This window comes from Mustela erminea, chromosome 7, assembly GCF_009829155.1.
Source record: "Mustela erminea isolate mMusErm1 chromosome 7, mMusErm1.Pri, whole genome shotgun sequence".
Lineage (NCBI taxonomy): Eukaryota > Metazoa > Chordata > Mammalia > Carnivora > Mustelidae > Mustela > Mustela erminea.
The window spans coordinates 70,380,900-70,397,504 of NC_045620.1; the positions used below are offsets into that span (position 1 = coordinate 70,380,900).

Consider the following 16,605-nt stretch of genomic DNA (forward strand, 5'->3'; position numbering starts at 1 on the left):
AGTTGATGCTTCTAAACTAAATCCTCCACAATAGTTTCATGATTCATTGGCAATAAAGGCAGTGATTACTTGACAAAAGCATCCCCCCCTCCCAAATGGAATCCACAGAACATTAAATATGCAAAGTTTTAAAGTTATCTCTTTGGTCTAAGAAATAATTCTTAACAAATTCTCTTCAAAATCTAAGGCTCTTTCCATGTAAAATTGTACTCTGCAAATTAAGTCAATATTTTTTAAAAAATTCATTCACTAGCAAAAAAAAAAAAAAGCTGGATTTCTAAGATTGCATATTTTTTAGTATTCCTAGCAAAAGCTTTTGCTGCAAATGATCCATCATGATAAAAAGTGCCCCACATAAAATGAGGCCACCAGGGACCCCACTATCTCCTGTATTTGGTTACCAACAAAACCTTCACAAAAATGTTATTAGCTACCAAAGCATGGCAGTTACAAGTCCACTTTGCTGCTTTAACTTTGACCTGTCCTCCAAAACACACACACACACACACACACACACACACACACACACACACATTCTAACCCCCACACTCCTGGATTTAACAGCTTGTTGATGTACTTTAAAACTGCAGTGGTCCTCTCCTCACCTCCCCCATTCTAAAAAAGCCTACAGGAATTCTGGAATTAAACAAATGAGAACACAATAATTAGCTATGCATACTGTCAAGTGGATCTAAAAAGAAAAACAACCCAGAAAACACAACAATCAGCAGTTTCAAGCTCTAACAAGAATCTACATTGAGTTCCCATTTATTTTAAACAAAAATAGATTAGGTCTTTTGAAAAATGTTCACTGCAGCTTCCAAGGAAATAGGGCAAATCAGCTAATGGGTCCTTTACATCTCTAATTTCTATGATGCTGATATAGTAGAAAAGTCTTTGATGCTACAATCTTCCCAAATAATTTCTGTTCTACTCTTCTATAATCAGATTCATTCCCAAAGTAAGTAGTATTGAAAATTGTCCCAAAGTGGATACGAAACAGGTAAGTGGATTAAAGCACATGCTGTGACCCTCCCCATTCACAAACCCCCAAAACCTCACCTCAGTAGTTTTATAGCTGGTAACTAAATTAGTATAAGCATTAAGGGCAAAATGGAAAGGGAAACAAATTTCTAAATTATCTGCTGTGTATGTGTGTGAATGGGAGAGAGGGGGCATTCAATTCTTTGGATGTACCAATTATATAACGTGTAGCTAAATCTCTGGGAGTCTTTAGAGATGACAGCTGAGCACCTTCTCCCCCTTGCCAACCATGCTGAATCTAAACTATGAAGCAACATGGATTACCTATAGCCTATACATGCATTGTGTGAAATAACCAGTAATGCTCCCACGGACAGTCAATGCTCCCTTTACCTATTATAAAGACAATATTATAGGATGAGAATATCTGAGTTTTTGAAAATCCAGAATTATGACAAATTGGGTCAATTCAACTACCTTAAAACTTTTTTTTGCTTCAATTCTCTTCTCTTTAAGTTAGTAGAGCAACAGGGACCTACTTTATAAATTGAGAATGAAAGGTGAGATGTCTGAAAGTGGCCTGGGATAGGACACAGCATTCTGAACCAACCAGGAATTCCATCATTACCTACGCCATGGACCTGAGGCAAATCACTCTCCATGTCAATGTAAATAGGTTGGATTTGGTTAGACCCCTCAGATCCCTTTGAAATGTAATAATCAGGCACCTACATAGCTCAGTTGGTTAAGCGTTCGCCTTTGGCTCAGGTCATGATCCAGGGGTCCTGGGATCAAGTACCGCCTTGGGCTCCCTGCTCAACGGGAGGCCTGCTTCTCCCTCCCCCTCTGCCTGCTGCTCCCTCTGCTTGTGTTCTCTCTCTCTCTTGTTTACTCTCTCAAATAAATAAATAAATTAAAAAAAATAATAAAATGTAATCATCAGTGGTAACACAGTGGTAATGGCGCAGTTCGTATTTTGATTGTGGTAGTGGGTGCAGGAAGCTATACATGTGATGAAGCTGCACATACACACACAGGCACATGTAATTAGTGAAATCTGAAAAACTCTGTGATTTGTAGCAATATACTATTCTGGTTCTGATATTGGACGACAGTTATGTTAAGATGTTAACATGGGGAGAAGTTGGATAGATGGTGTAGGGGATCTCCCTGTGTTTTCTTTGTAACTATCTGCGAATCTGTCATCATTTCAATATTAAAAGTCTTACAAATATGAAAATATATGCACACCTACATAAATACAATAACCTTTGATTTCGTGAAAGGCCTTGCAGCCACATACGAAACAAAAACATACAGGGCCTGATGCTTGACCAAGGAAGTGAAATTTATTGGTTCTAAACAATTTACTTTCCAGCTAAATGTGATAGTTTCTATCTAAAACAATTAGTGGTATTATGGTAGTTAAAATATTGACTATTTCACCATGATTTGAATTGTCAGATGATGGGTCACTGCTAGTAATACCATTTTTGCCTACCTTCCATCATTTATCTTTGAATATTGAATCCTAAGGATTAAGACACCAAAAAACCAAAAATCCCAATATTTTCAACCATAACAAATATTATACCCTTAATTTAAAAGAGAAAATTAAAACAAAATACACACACACACACACCCCCTAAACAAACCCAGCACAATTAAAAAGGAAGTATCAGGGCTTTACTAAAAATTAAATTTCTAATACTTATATCCTCAGGACTCTGGTTTCTGTCCAGTTAACTACTGCTACAATGAGTCATCTTACTTTCCATTCCTCAAATCTACAGAATTCTATCCCTCTAAGAATTAAATTGTGCTCAATATATTTCCTTCCTTTTCTTTTCTTTTTTTTTTTTTTTTAATGTGGGGCTTGAACTCATGACTCTGATGATCAAGAGTCATATGGTTAACCAACTGAGCTACCCAGACACCCCTCAGTATATTTCCTTTCAATGTCACAGAATTCAGTTAGTTCTCCTGACTTCCATGATGTTTAAAAATAATGGCTAATAACTCAGCAAATTTATATCCAGATATTGGTTTCAAAATTTGACTTTTAAGTGACACAAATGGGACAGAAGAAAGCAACAGATGCCAGTAGCATCCTTCTGTTAGAGACAAATTAAAAGAAGAGAGACAAAGCGAACAGGAAATTTAAAAAAAAAAAAAAAAGAGGAAGAAGAAGAATGAGCAGAAGAAGGAGTAAAGGAGAAAAAAAGTTTCCTCCACCTGTTTGGAAAGTGGGAGGGTGTCTCAGTTCATTTTCCAAGTGAGACCAATGGCAGAGGTCTTTCACACTTAGGAAAGTAAGATTAATGCCTCACTCAGTGAGATGTGAAATAGGTCTTGGTTCCCAAATTCTAGAAAGGTGTTTAAGAGAGGGAAATAAAGCATTAGAAAATATGCAAGTAAAAATAAGACAATCTATCAAACCAGCTCTGCCCCAGGATTAACTAACTCAGCTGAGTCTTAAGGCTTTAGCTGTTGGTGGCAGCAAAGACCTCACTCCTCTTATACACCCAACCCTAAGACACAGAACAGAGAAGCGGGCAGTAGAGGAGTTTCCTGCTCTTGAATATTTTTCACCAAATCATAGAAGATAAAACAAACAGAAGCAATTTCTCAGGGCTTTAACTAAAATGGGCTAAGAATGGTGAGTTATCAGATGAAATCCTGTCAGAACCCAGGCATACTTTTCCAAAAATTAATCCTACCTGCTACAGTAAATTTGAGGTGGTAAGAGGAATTACTCCCAATAAAAGAACAAAATATTAAATAGGTGATTAGCCAAGAAAGACACCAAGCGGGGGCAACTGGTCATGTGCTCCAGAGCTGCCCAAACCAAATCCAAGCCTATACTTCACACTGCCAATAAGGGAAGGAGCTGGCTGAGGAGCGTGGGCTACCACACACCTCCTAACGCCTTGCCCTTCTTCACTCTCCTCGGTGCCACAGTGCTTACTGAGCTTTGCTGGGTCTAGAGTTCGCTTGAAAGTTGAAGTGTTTCAAGTTAACTGTGTTCTGGGAGTCAAATCTGTGCTAAGATTATATTAAGAGCTAAACCTCTACTGTACATATCAACTGGTACTCCAAAATGCTGGTTTCCCAGAATATCCACCAAATTCTGTGTTTAGATGCTGATAACAAATAGAAAAAAAATAAAATAAAAATGCAATCACTGCACCTTCTATACATTAAGAAGTCTTGAAATTATAAATGTCAAAATTCTAATTTTATTTGCCTATGTCTAAAAATATTTCCCTGCTAATTATTTCAAATTACTATAGACATTTTGCAAGCTATATTAGATTTTATATATAAATTGTGAACATCCATAAAAATAATTTGTCCTACCCATCTAATTTTTTGTTCCCAATCTAGACCCACTTTCTTTTTCATGTTTATAGAGAAATGCTTACAAAGTCTTGTGCTCCGAGGATCTCATTTGGCACTTATCAAACTTATTTTTTCATAAATCTTTATCAGCAATGAGAATTTTTCTCAGACCGTGTTGTTGATTGCTTATGTCACCACTTTTCCTTCCACTTCCATTAGAAGCCACAGGGCACCTTACTTCTTAGAGAAGAATGTGAAGCTGATTTGGGGATGAAGGACTTTTAGTTCAGAGTATGCACCACTTTATAAAATATTTATTGATACAAAACCTAAAAATATACATGGTAGGTACAGTGTTCACGTGGCTAATTATTTAGTAGATTCAGCCCATGATTTTATACCACAGGGTTCTTATTAGGAATACCACAAAGGGAATCAGAGTTTCTTGACACATGGTAATAAATATTTTCACTCACAATGAATAATTTAGCTCTTTTGGCATTCATTGTATGAAAAATAGATTTGAAATAATTTCAAGGTCTCTTAGCAAACGTAGAAGTTCTGGCACACAAGAACAGGCAGTATGGGGCTCCTTCCCTTTGTTTTCAAAGAATTTTGCTTGCTTTTGTGATGCACACACTGCAAAATTTTTCCCCATTTGTCAAGATGATGTTGAAATGAAAAGATATTGTTTCTTCTATAGCATTTCCTATTGTGGGTTTCTGTAATTCCAAATCACTAATTCTCTGCAATTTACCAGCCTTGCCCATAGAATGCTAATGAGCCTCTATATTCTTGATTGTGGAAATGGAAAAGGAGCTTTCCCTCAAATTAATGCTAGCCAAAACTGGAATTAGTTTCACACTAGTCTCAAAATGAAAATTCCCGTAAGAGAATTACATATATAAAGTCATCTAAAATTTCAGGGGGATGATTCAACAAAATGAAAAGCAGTGCATGTTTTAAGACCACTTGCCTTTGAAAACTTTTCTTCTAAAGGAAATTCACATTTATCCATACTCCAAAATCATAATGTATTAGAGCTACAAAGCCCTCACCTTATAAATGGGGAAGTCAAGTACCAGAAAATTAAGTAGATGGTCTTCATCTCACCAATAGCAGTAAAAATTTCTCCAGTTCGGTCTCTTTACATATGTCCATTAAAAGAAAATGTTTTAAGATTAGATAAGCCCCTCAAATAACTCATTCATGATGGGGTATGTTGAATGAGGCAAACTGAGGGTGGCTGTAAAGGTCTAAAGTTTAGTCTAGGCTGAAAATGGCATAAATGTCCCATGGAAACAAAAAAGAGAATCTTAGACTAACTTCAAAATAAAACCGACATATATAAGGGTATAAAGAAAAAATAGATATAAACAAAAAGGACTATATTTCTGTTAACTGTCTTTCCTCCTAAAATACTTGAGTGAATGTTTCAAAGTAGAAATTCTGGGTGGTTCAGTGAAAAGGATTCTCTTAGGTATTGATGGGATTCAAATGTTGAAATTTTCCAAATATAGTCTGATGACACTCATTGCCAAAAATGTAAAAAAAAAAAAAAAAATCATTTCTCCAAGAGCATACTGAATGAATGTTAATTTTTTAGCACTGGCAAATAAAAAATGCTTAAATAAAACATTAATATTAGGGTAGGCTGGATGAAGACTGAACTCTGATTGCAGCATTTCTATGTATTTAAATTAGAGCTCTTATTTAAAAACCTAAACATAAAAGATGCATACTAATCTGATCAAATCTTATATATTACATATGAGTTGGCCAAAGTGGTATTTATAAAATAATTCTCTTTAAAAAGATGCAGATACATTCATAAAGGAAAAAAAAATAATTGCCACAACTACAACAAAGTAACCTGTAAATCCCACTCCTCTTTGTAATATTTATGGACACAAAGCATGTATTATCCTCACTTGTATGACATGTCTTTGGAAATGTCCTTACACTGTAATAAGCAAAGCATATACTTTTCTACTGCATCTTATCATTTTAGAACTTCGTCTTTCTTCCTAAAGTACTACAAAGAATTGAGCATCATTTAGGGGAATTGCTAGGTAGAGAGAGAGAGAGAAAGGGAGAGAGAGGGGCTAAAATCAGTATTTACTTTGTTATTGCATCAGGAGCCTTCTGTTTAAAATGATACCATCTGCTCAGTTGAAATTTCACGGGCTATGTGTGAAACGACAAAGTCAAGAATCTAGGAAGCCCTTGTTGCATGGATGCCTTCAAACACTGACCTAAGCTTACCATCTCTAGCTTGAGATTTTGAAAAGTAATCAAGAAGTATTCAATTTGAGAGTTTGCACCTATGTATCATTTCAATCAGGACTCATGACTGGTTCATGAAGTTTCCCATAATTATTCACTGTATTTTAAGCCACTTACTGAGGAAACAATAGTATTGATAACAATTTCAATAACACAACTAGACTGTTCATGTAATTATCACTATTCAAAACTGTTTCACTCAAGGCTAAGCCCTGGCTTTCTTCCTATACCATCTCCATTCTACTTTCTTTAGAGTGGGTATCATTCAAAGAGAAAGTAGAATCAAAGAAATGGAAGGAGAATCAGGCAGATTGAAAATTACTGCTGGAATAATTTACAAACACACTCGATTTACAAACACACTCAAATTACAAACACACATGTAGCCTGACATAGTTATACTTACTCTAAAGTGTCTAATTTACTACTGGAAAAATGACTCAATACTTCAAATCATCCCATCAGTAAAAGAAAACCAATTTCTTACACTATAAAGGAAAATGTTTAGCAGTGAGGGCTGCTTTTAATGAATAAAGAGAATGAAAACCAAATATGTAGGTGATTTTTAAATCAAAAGTGTTGTACATATTTTGCATTTACTTTTATTACTCACAAAACCTAAAGACTGGCTTTTAAGAAATCAATATGCTGTCCTGAGAACATGTAGAACAGGAAACAGCCACCTTGAGTGATTTTGAGCAAGCTACTTGGAACTTTGCTTCCTGTTTGAACATCCTTGGTGTCCTACAGCACTTCAGAGGCTGGTACTGGTGTGATGGGGTTTGTCGCTCCCTAATGTGATCTGATTTTGTGTTATTTTATTTTGTGACTGTATAACTAGGGTTGCTTAAACAAACACAAGGAACATAGAGCAGAATAACATCCATGCACCTGCTTAACCCATAGTGACCTCTCCTTTCTCCAAACTACCATGAAGTATATGGCAGATGTGTAGCAAATATGTGTTCATCCATGGATACTACAGGGTAAAACAGTTCAGCCTTCAGTACTCTAGTTTTATGTGTTTGTCCTGACTGTTCAACTGGACTTTCAAGGCAAGAGATATCTTATTTTCCTCTGAGGCATCCATCACTAGGAGTTTTGGTACAGATCAATCAACCAATAGATATCTTAACAGATCTTAACTATCAAATGTATGAAAACCACTGAGATAATTGCTTATATAATTGTCAATATTCTGGAAAGAGACAATACACTTCCTAAGAAAACTGCTGACAAATCGCGGGGTAGCTGTTCTTCCTGGAATTTCTAGTTTGTTAGATGTATCTTTTAAATCACTTACTTAGCAGCTAAATATTTATCAGTGTTTTTATACAGAAACATAGTACATTTAACTCTGAAAATCTTGTAGTCCTACTATAAAGCCAATGAATAGATCCCCTCAAATCTAGTTGTGTTAATTAAGCAAAGTCATGATATGTAATTGAAAAGAATGATTTTTAAGTCACTGGGAGGGTAAATGGTGTAGAAAGCAGATCTAGTCATGCAAGATGACCCATTATCCAGACAGTTAATACATGAGTAATTGAGAATTGACACCTAAGGCTATACCCATGCAACTCCAAAATAAGGAGCTTTTAAAAAGAAAACTCCCATGTAATACTGATTTGACAATAAAATAGTAATATTTTGAAGTCACAAGATAGTTTGAGTTTTATATATTTATATAATACATACTTTATTATATATACATAGTATTTGCATATGTAATCTATTTTTTGTATATAAAATGAGTACTTTTCAGCATAAGCAAATTTATTTCACTGTACAATTGATTGGGAAGGCATTGTCTTTGAAGCTTTAGCAGTTTTTTCAATCTGAAAAATTGTAAAGATCAGATAGGTGAAGCATTTTCCCATAGCATTAAGCCCCCACTTTATCTATGAAGTTACCAGTATATTTAGGCTATGAACTTATATGATATTTTTAGTCAAAAGTCTGACATATGCTGAGAATCAAGATTGTGGTATCCTACAAAACTCATTGTGTTCTTAAAAAAAAAAAAAAGCAGTGGAAACAAAGATGAGAACATACAGATATCTTTGAAAGACTAATTTCTTTTGGTCTCTTAAGATAACATTCAAGTCATTCTTACCACTGTATTATAGTTGGGAAAAGAATAAGAAAAGTATTTGAATCTTTCTATTATCAAGAAAATAATTATACTGTGGCTTCACAGGCAGAATACACACACACACATATATACATACATATATATATTCACAACGCAAACATATATATACACACAACATATATATACATACATGCAAATATACCTACAATGGAATATTACTCAGCCATAAAAAAGAAATTATCATTTGTAATAATGTGGACAAATCTAAAGATTATAATGCTAAGTGAAATAAGTCAAAGAAAGACAAATACCATATGAATTCATTCATATGTGGAATTTAAGAAACAAAACAAATGAACAAAGAAAAAAGAGACAAACCAAAAACAGACTCTTAAATATAGAACAAACTGGTGGTGGTCAGAGGGGAGGTAGGCAGTGGAATGAGTGGAATAGGTGAAAGGGATTAGGAGTACACCTATCACGATGAGCACTGAGTAATATTTAGAATTGTTGAATCACTGAATTGTACACCTTAAACTAGTATAATCCTGTACATTAACTATACTGGAATTTGAAAGACTGAATTAAAATTTTATATACACACATACATATATATGTATACATCACACAACAATGAAAACAAAAATATGTAACTGATTTTGTAAAACAGTTCTGAGATAGTTACAAATACTTAATCAAGTGAAATCAGATGAAAGTAAAAATTTGAGGAGGATATGGCAATGTATAGTGATAATCACTCATAATTTATGACCCCCAATAGAAAACATCTCATATCTTTTTTGCTTTTCCCTGGTTACTATGCAGTTTGGACTCATACTGGCTTAATGTGTGAAGGGAAACTAGAGATACCCATGGGTTTATAACTTTCTCTTATAAGGAACAGTGTTAGTGGATATACTCAAAATTGCTTTTCTACTAGATATTACTGTGCATGGCTCCATTCTTTGTGCCAAGGTGATGAGGGAAGGGAGTCTTCAGGAGATTCAAATATCAGTTGTCAAGTAAATGTACATAAGGTGGCAGAAAGTAAAAACAATCTTCCCAGGTCAATATGGTAACGTTTAGTAGAAGTCAAAGAAATTGAAAGCCTAAATATACACAAAAATGTATAAAGCAGAACTTGGTGTCATTATACTTTGCTGAGTTTATACATAGCTTATTGTTCAATAAAACTGAGATCTGGAGCAAATGGCATTTGAATCCACAAATGACAGGTAAAACTGCAGAGAAACAAAAAATGGGAAGGAGAGGAAATGGGAAATGAAAGAGAAGACTGAATAATAAAATGTACCACTTGGTCCAAGTGAAATTAAACATCTACTAACACTATTCACCTATGAATTTTGCTAGTTCTCATTAACACTGGAATTAAGAACACTAATTTTGACTGGGAAGAAATTTTGTTTCAAGTGAATTATTTTCCAAATGGGCAGAGTGTAAGCTTAGTTCTCAAAACATTTAAACTTAATATAAACAAAGGTTGAAAGTCCCTGGCTACATGTTTTCTTCCTCCATTTGGAAACTGAAAAGTGTAAGCCAAGAGGGCTTTTCCCATCAATTAGCACTCTGCCTACTGCAGCCATCATATAGTTAATTGATTGCACTTGTAGTTTATAAATGCACCCAGATGCTGTGGGATGAGCACATTTCGTAAATTAAAGGAGCATATGGAAGGCACACAGACAGTAACATTTCATCATAACTACCCCAAACATCCTTAATATGCAATGCTACATCACTAATTACTATGTAAATATGTAAGTGTTTCCCTGCTTAATGTCTTGGTGAGAAATTTGTTTGGCAGTGGAGTCCAAATGCAGTTTTGACTGGCCATTTAATACCACTTCAGTGCTCTCCTAGTTTCATCCCATTTTGCCTGGAAGGAGAATGTGGCTCTCAGCCTATTAGGCAACCTTGATTGTGCAAAGTGAGTGAAAATGTTTATTCTTTCTCAGTGGGTCATCTTACTTAAGGAACACCTGTCAAACCTCCAAATTATAAATATCTGTCCAAAGTTCTGTCTGCAGGCACTCTTTCTTCCTGAAAACATTAGATGGAATTTGCCAAGTGAAGAATGTTCTGCTGCTTTGCAGACTCTTTCATTAATTTCTAAGAAAAGGGCAAAGAGGAAAATGACTGCATTAAAGTATGAGAAACTGGCTTAATTATTCAACTATGGGGAAATTAGTATCAATGATCTGAGGAAACTATCTTAAATACCTCAAAATGTCAAAGGTGAAGGCTTCATTCTCTGATCTAGGTCATAGTTCTTTGTCAAGCCAAGGTTGAAAAGGTAAGTTACATGTCTCTACATGCAACATGGCAAAATCTCCTTCATAAGTGGAAATTCTCTCCATATACAAGGTCCACCAATGACATGATTAAGTGAGCTATAGGTGACTCATGGATCAGAAGATGTATATTTAAACTTTTAAAATTTGTATTTCATTGGTAGATTTTGGCAGGGTGATTTTGGTCAAATTCATTTGTACTCAGGACTGGAAACAGTGTCTAAGTTCACCTTAAAATTTTGGAAGAATTATTAAATTTACAGAATTCAAAAGTAAATTGATTTTCATTTTTCCCCCAGTCCTATGGCCATTCTGAGTAAAGACTCTGGGCAGGTGGGTGACAGAAAGCTTGATAGAGGATTCTGAGAGAATAATTTCATTTTAGAATTTGAACTGGGCATTGGTAAAACTTCCAAGCTCCATCATAAAAATCAACAAATACTTAAATAAGCCATGCAAAGTTATTCTAGAAACGAACATCTATTTATAAGCCGGAAGCAAAATAATAGTAGATTAGTCAGCATGGGCTCTTAATATTTTCAGAACTGAAAGCTTAACTTAGGGAAAAAGTTAGCAAACCCCACAGATGCTTGAATCATCTAAGGTCTGGTATATAAGTTTAGTAGTTACTGCCACATTTATATTTACACCAACAACTCAAATAATACAATAGCTTAATTTTAATTTTGTTCCCACTTTTCCTTTACAGGGCAAAGAGAAAAAGATTACAAACAACCCCAAACAGAAAACACACCATTTATAATCTGGTAAAGCAACTTCTCTATTCATGAGATTTCTTCCCTACTCTGTGAAGCAGGGGCTACCTAGTTTGATGGAAAATATTTGTTACAACAGACATGACATTCCATCTCATAATTAAAGGAAGATACAATCAGGAGTTCCCTTGAAAAGAAAGGGCAGGCTTTCTTCACTATCAAGAGGACTCTTCCCCTCCCAGAGCCCCTTTTCTGATGTGCAGTCCCTTCTGTTCTCCATCTGCTCTGCCCCCACCTATTGTCTCCACTCACTGCCAAGCATGCCAATCCCATCTGGCCATACTCTTGCTTCTGCTGGCTCTAATTCCCAGGGGCCTAGGAAATACTTGAATGCCAAGGCTCTTCCCCTCTTCACGAGAATAAGGACTTAGCTAGGAGGGTATCAAACAATCCCCCAAAGAATTCACACACACACGAACATGCACATAATCTCTCGCATACACAAACAGCAGTTGTAGAATCCTTTCCTAGGTTAACATTACAAAAACATATGTTTCAAAATTCTTTCACCTTGATGCACTTTTAAAAATTAAAATCTTACTATATTGGAAGTAATCAAAATTATATTTCAAAAATATCAACTTTCATTAATCCCAGACATGCATTTTATTCAGAAAGCAGAAGTAATTAGTGTAAGTAAATGTTATTTAAATCTTACCATCGTGAAATATTTCCATTAGTTAATCAGGTTTAATCGTTGACCACTAATACATTTTCTGTTGTACCAAACATACATTTAATTCAGGCATTCCGGCTTTGCAAATTCTCCACAAAAGCCCACTCTGCCGCAAAAGCATGCATGGTCAGAATCTAATCATATTTAGGAAAAATTATCACCAAGTCATTAACAATAATAAGCAGTCTGGCAAGTATTGAAAGCAGCTTTTATTCATGCTTTTACTTGAACCAACTTACTACGTACACACACACAAACACACACACACACACATATATATATATACATATATATATGTATATACACACACACACACACACATACACACACAGTTCTTGGTTGTTTTTGCCACAAGCATGCTAAAAAACCTCTGAAGCTCACAAAAAGCAGCAAACAAAACTAGAAGCAACCATGCTCAGGGTTTAAGGACATCAAAAAATTAAAGCAACCTTTCTACATTTCATACAGAGCGTGCATAAATTTGACATGCAATCTCCAAAAATAAATATTGTAACATAAATCTTAAAATTAGTTTAAGCAAAAGAGTTTATTCTTATTTTCATTATTATTGTTCTTAGGCTTCTGGTATCTTAAACCCTGCATGCTGCAGTTCTAAGCTGTGCTGAGCACCGGCTGTGAGAGAAGAAGCTACCTGCGAGTTTTCACAGTGCCATCTCATATCCATGTCTGTCTGGCTACCCTGCGTGCTTAGAGCTTTTTTCTTAATTCTTAATGGAAATCCTAGGAAATTTAGTCCATCCTCTGAAATCAATACTGGTGACAGGAGAGCTCCCTGACTCAGTGGGAGATCAAGATGATAAATTGCCTGCGCATCAGCCTGGCCTATCAGTGCCCTGCACACAGATGGGCGAGAAAAGACACAGAAAAGGCTCTATCAGTCACGTGTCACCGAGGAGCCAATGGCTGACTCGCTACTGCAGGAAGAGATGCTGCAGTTCCGTCTGCAGTTGACTAGGCTGTTGGTACACAGCCCAGCCCGCGCCCAGCTCAAAAAGTCTAGGCATCGCTGCTGTTGAATTTGCTCCCTGGCTGTGACTGCATTAAAGGAATTTGCTCCCTGGCTGTGACTGCATTAAAGAAGGGACATCGCTCTAAGTCCGACCCAAATAAAGACCTATTTTCATGCACAGGGAATTCTCTCTCTATTACTTTCTAATCCATTGTGATCACACAACAGAAGGGAAACTTTTTTTTAACACCTCGACCCTTAATATCTTCTGTGCATCCCTTCAGATAATTATTATGTTTTCATCTAATATTAAATTAGAAGCTTATACTGTGCAATTAGCATGCAACCCTACAGAATCGCCGCAAAGCTTTTTAATTGTAATTATAATTTTATTTCCAAGTTAACGAGTGACTTTTTTTTGAATGCCAAGTTTATAATGAGTGTTTTTATGGGATGATTTTGTAAGGGCAATTATGCAACAGTAAGAAGTGCATTATTACGCTTTTCTGCCAATTAGAACTGCTCCTCTTTAAAGACAATTTAAATTCCAATAAGTATACCATTTTATCAATCATTAAAAATAAAAAATCAAACAAGCACCAAAGGATATACATCTCATTTCCTAAAGCCTGAAGAACAAATGTGTTATACAGTGATGTAAATAGGGACTTATTTTTTGTCTTTCCTTTTAAATTTGAAATAATTCTTTGAGAAGCAAAGGCTCCACATCTGGAATACCATATGGAATCATATCCCCTAATACATCTGCTTCCATTGACCACTGTATAATAACCAACATGTTGCACAGTTCTTTAAGGTAACTGAGATGTTTGTATCCAGTCTAACAGGTAAGGTTATAAGTGATGAGACTACAGTATTTTTCAAATGGCAATATGATGGAGATTAAAAAAAAAAAAATAAAAGAAGCTCAAAAGAAACAATGAACAATCTTCAGGAACAACAGAAAGAGTACTAGGGCACCTCTCTTTATCATTTTTCATTGCCCAGTTTCAATTATACCCATGTATTTTCAAAGATTAACTTTATTGTAGAGTGACCCAACACTACTTAAACAAACAAACAAACAAACAAAAAATAAACGAGAATAGATACTGATAGATGTGCCCTCATCAATAAATTGTCAGTGAGCTTTAGAATGCTGAAATTCCAAAGTTCATCTCACCTTGGGAACTATTTGTAAACACATTCTTGAAACACTGACCCTGCCAAGTTTTCTGCAAACTTCTTTCTGCTCTGTTGACTCTCAGGAACTAATAAAGCATTTTTCAAATTTTTAAAATACATATTGTTTTGTGTTCATTCTATTTATTTATTCAATAATAACATAATCCTCAACAATCAAACTTTACTTTTTTAAAGGAAAAAAAAATTAAGGTCCAGAACACTTTTCATCAAAAAGAAAGCAATAATAATAAAACATCATCAAACCTACACATAGTAATACTGTAATAGTCAAAAACTAGAAACTATTTAGTCATCCATAATAAAACTGATCAGATAAATTATGGTACAGTCTTACCACAGAGATACTTTGCAGCTGTAGAATACAATGTGGTAAATTCAAATGTGCTGATTGAAGAGACCTCTAAGATGTAATGCTATTTAAACAGAAAAGGTGCAATTTTTAAATTGTTTGAAGTCTGTATATACACTAAACATACACACATGTTTACATGTGTAAATACACAGTTGCATGTGCAGAGGAAATTTCCAAAAAGACATGAAATATCAGTTAACAGTGGTTATATCTGGGGAGCAAAGCTGAGGTCAAAGGTGGGACTGAGACATGGTTTCATTAGCCCATTTTATATGTGTTTCATTAAGTCTAGGTATTTCCTAATTTAAAATTAACTAATTAATTAATATGATTGTTTAACTTAATGACTGCTAGATACCGGACCAAAAATGCTGAGGGAAAAGGAAGAAGACAGAAGAAAGAAGGCCTGCCTTTTTTCTCATTAAGAATACAGGCAGGTGTGGGCAAAAAGGAGCTGCCAGAGACAGGTTTGGCAATGTGAGATGAAGACCTCCACAAACCATATTCGTCTTCTACTTCTTTCCTCTCTGAATGCCTACAACAATAAAAACTTACAGGTGTCAAGAGTTTTACAATTTGTAGTGACAATTCACCTAAATTATCTCTGATTCTTAGAGGTAAGAACTGAGAAGTAAATGATTTGGCTAATTAGCAGAGCTTTGGGCAAATTAACCCCTCCAAGCCTTAGTTTTCTCAGCAGGATGCAATTAGCAAGAAGTGGCAGAGTCAACCATGAATCTTAATTTAGGATATTGTTTACTGCTGCTTGAAAGGCAAGATAATGTGCATTTTTTTTTTTTTAACCAATAATGGTGTAGGCCTAAAGACAAAACAAAAATCACTTTCTTGTGTTTCCTACTTGGCATAAGCGTATTTTATCCAGGAGACAGAACTTGTCTTATAGATTCTATTGTTCACGCTGTTGTGGCTGTTGTTCAGAGTCCTAGGATTTTAAGAGATATAAACATTAAAAAATATTGAATTGGTTAAATTCAGTCAAAGGCTAATAATTTGCACTATTAAAGGATTTTTGTGTTTTATACAAAGTTATCCTAAACCAATGGTTTATGGGGGGTTATTTTGTCCCCAAGGGGACATTTGACAATGCTCAGAAATAGTTCTAGTTCTCACACCTGGGGAGATGCTACTAGCATCTAGTGGGTATGGCCAAGAATACTGTTAAATCATCCTGTAATGCACAGGACAGCCCCTAAGACAAAGACTCACCTGGCGTGAAATGTCGACAGTGAGATGGAGAAACATGTACTAAATACTATGCTCTTCTACCTTACTTATAAAGAGGTTAAAAACAAAAAGTACTCTGTACTATGGGATGTATATTGCAAAGTGGCAAGGAAGAAAGTTTAAGGGGAGAAGAGAGGCAGACTGAGAACCGGGCTCTGGATTCCTTCAAAAGTAAGAAATCTTGGAGAAGAGGAAGAAAAAGCCAATGAGGTAGAGAGGGTAAGAGAAAGACTCCTAGAGCGGTGACCTACCATGTAAAAAGCCTACGGTAGCAAAGACATTAGGGTCTTGTTCAAATGCTGCAGACAGGTCAAATGATCTACTTTTCATAGTCTGTTGTCATTGTTGTTTTTTAAAGATT

General features: G+C 35.4%; 1 protein-coding gene across 34 annotated transcripts in view; it reads right to left on the minus strand.

Moving 5' to 3' along the window:
• The window catches only part of NRXN1 (neurexin 1), a 1,166,070-nt gene that overhangs the window by 39,051 nt on the left and 1,110,414 nt on the right, over positions 1 to 16,605 (minus strand). For 2 of the 34 annotated variants that reach the window (XM_032352103.1, XM_032352102.1), the window contains exon 1: positions 13,124 to 13,323. The exons of the other annotated variants lie outside the window; for them this stretch is intronic. In XM_032352103.1, the coding sequence (XP_032207994.1) occupies positions 13,124 to 13,156 (33 nt within the window). In that variant the 5' untranslated portion in view covers positions 13,157 to 13,323. Of the gene's footprint in view, positions 1 to 13,123; positions 13,324 to 16,605 lie in introns of those variants that run through there. 34 annotated transcript variants of the gene reach the window in all.